This window comes from Penaeus monodon, chromosome 31 (genome assembly GCF_015228065.2).
Source record: "Penaeus monodon isolate SGIC_2016 chromosome 31, NSTDA_Pmon_1, whole genome shotgun sequence".
In the NCBI taxonomy this organism is placed as follows: Eukaryota; Metazoa; Arthropoda; class Malacostraca; order Decapoda; family Penaeidae; genus Penaeus; species Penaeus monodon.
In genome coordinates, this window is record NC_051416.1 from 18,219,750 (window position 1) to 18,220,495 (window position 746).

The following is a 746-nucleotide window of genomic DNA, read 5'->3' on the forward strand; positions in this document are numbered from 1 at the left end:
AATAAACACCAGGAACAATTTTTCTAAAGAATAAAAATATTTGCTAATACTCAGGAGACGGTTAGTGAAGAAAAATTACAATGCTGACCCATGCCAAGATGCAAATAAGGAAGGCTGCTTATTCCATGCATTTTACAGGCAAAGTAAAGAGAAATATACATTAGCTCTTGAGGGGCAGAATAAACATTATCTTTTCATTTTCTACATTCAAACATGCTGAGAGAAGAAAAATTACATTCTACAAGGCTAAGGCACCTCTATGGCCTTATCTTCACAGTCAAGCTTGAAATCTAATGGTGAATGGTTGGGCTTCCCATTGTAACCAAATCAACTACAACTGCTGGGAGTCTATCTACAAATCACAACAAACATATTAAACACAATTTCAGTCACTTTAATCATTGAATAATCATGGAGCTAATGTTACGTAAAACATGTCAAACAATCTTAACACATTATTTAAAAATTCTAAGCTCATTCTTATTAACCCCATAACATTTACTGGTAATACAAAGGAGGGTTTTACCTATTGGGGTGAGAACAGGCTCTGCAGAGAGGACCACTCCCTGAGAAACCTTCACCTCGGAGGGTTGGATGAGCGTCGGGCCCTCCACAATCTGGATGATCTGGACCTCCTGCAGACGGCGACCAGAGGCAGGGCTCCGGCCAGCCGATGGGGATGGGCCGCCTGGGCCGCTACTGCCGCTGCTCGCCCCATCAGCCTCTGCTGTCATTACCCAACAACA

General features: G+C 42.2%; 1 protein-coding gene across 1 annotated transcript in view; it reads right to left on the reverse strand.

Annotated features, from left to right (window-relative positions):
* Positions 1-746, reverse strand: part of LOC119593056 — a gene marked incomplete in the record, with an annotated part of 61,427 nt that overhangs the window by 20,520 nt on the left and 40,161 nt on the right. The window contains 1 exon segment of the mRNA XM_037941958.1: positions 527-727. Within this exon segment, the coding sequence (XP_037797886.1) occupies positions 527-727 (201 nt within the window).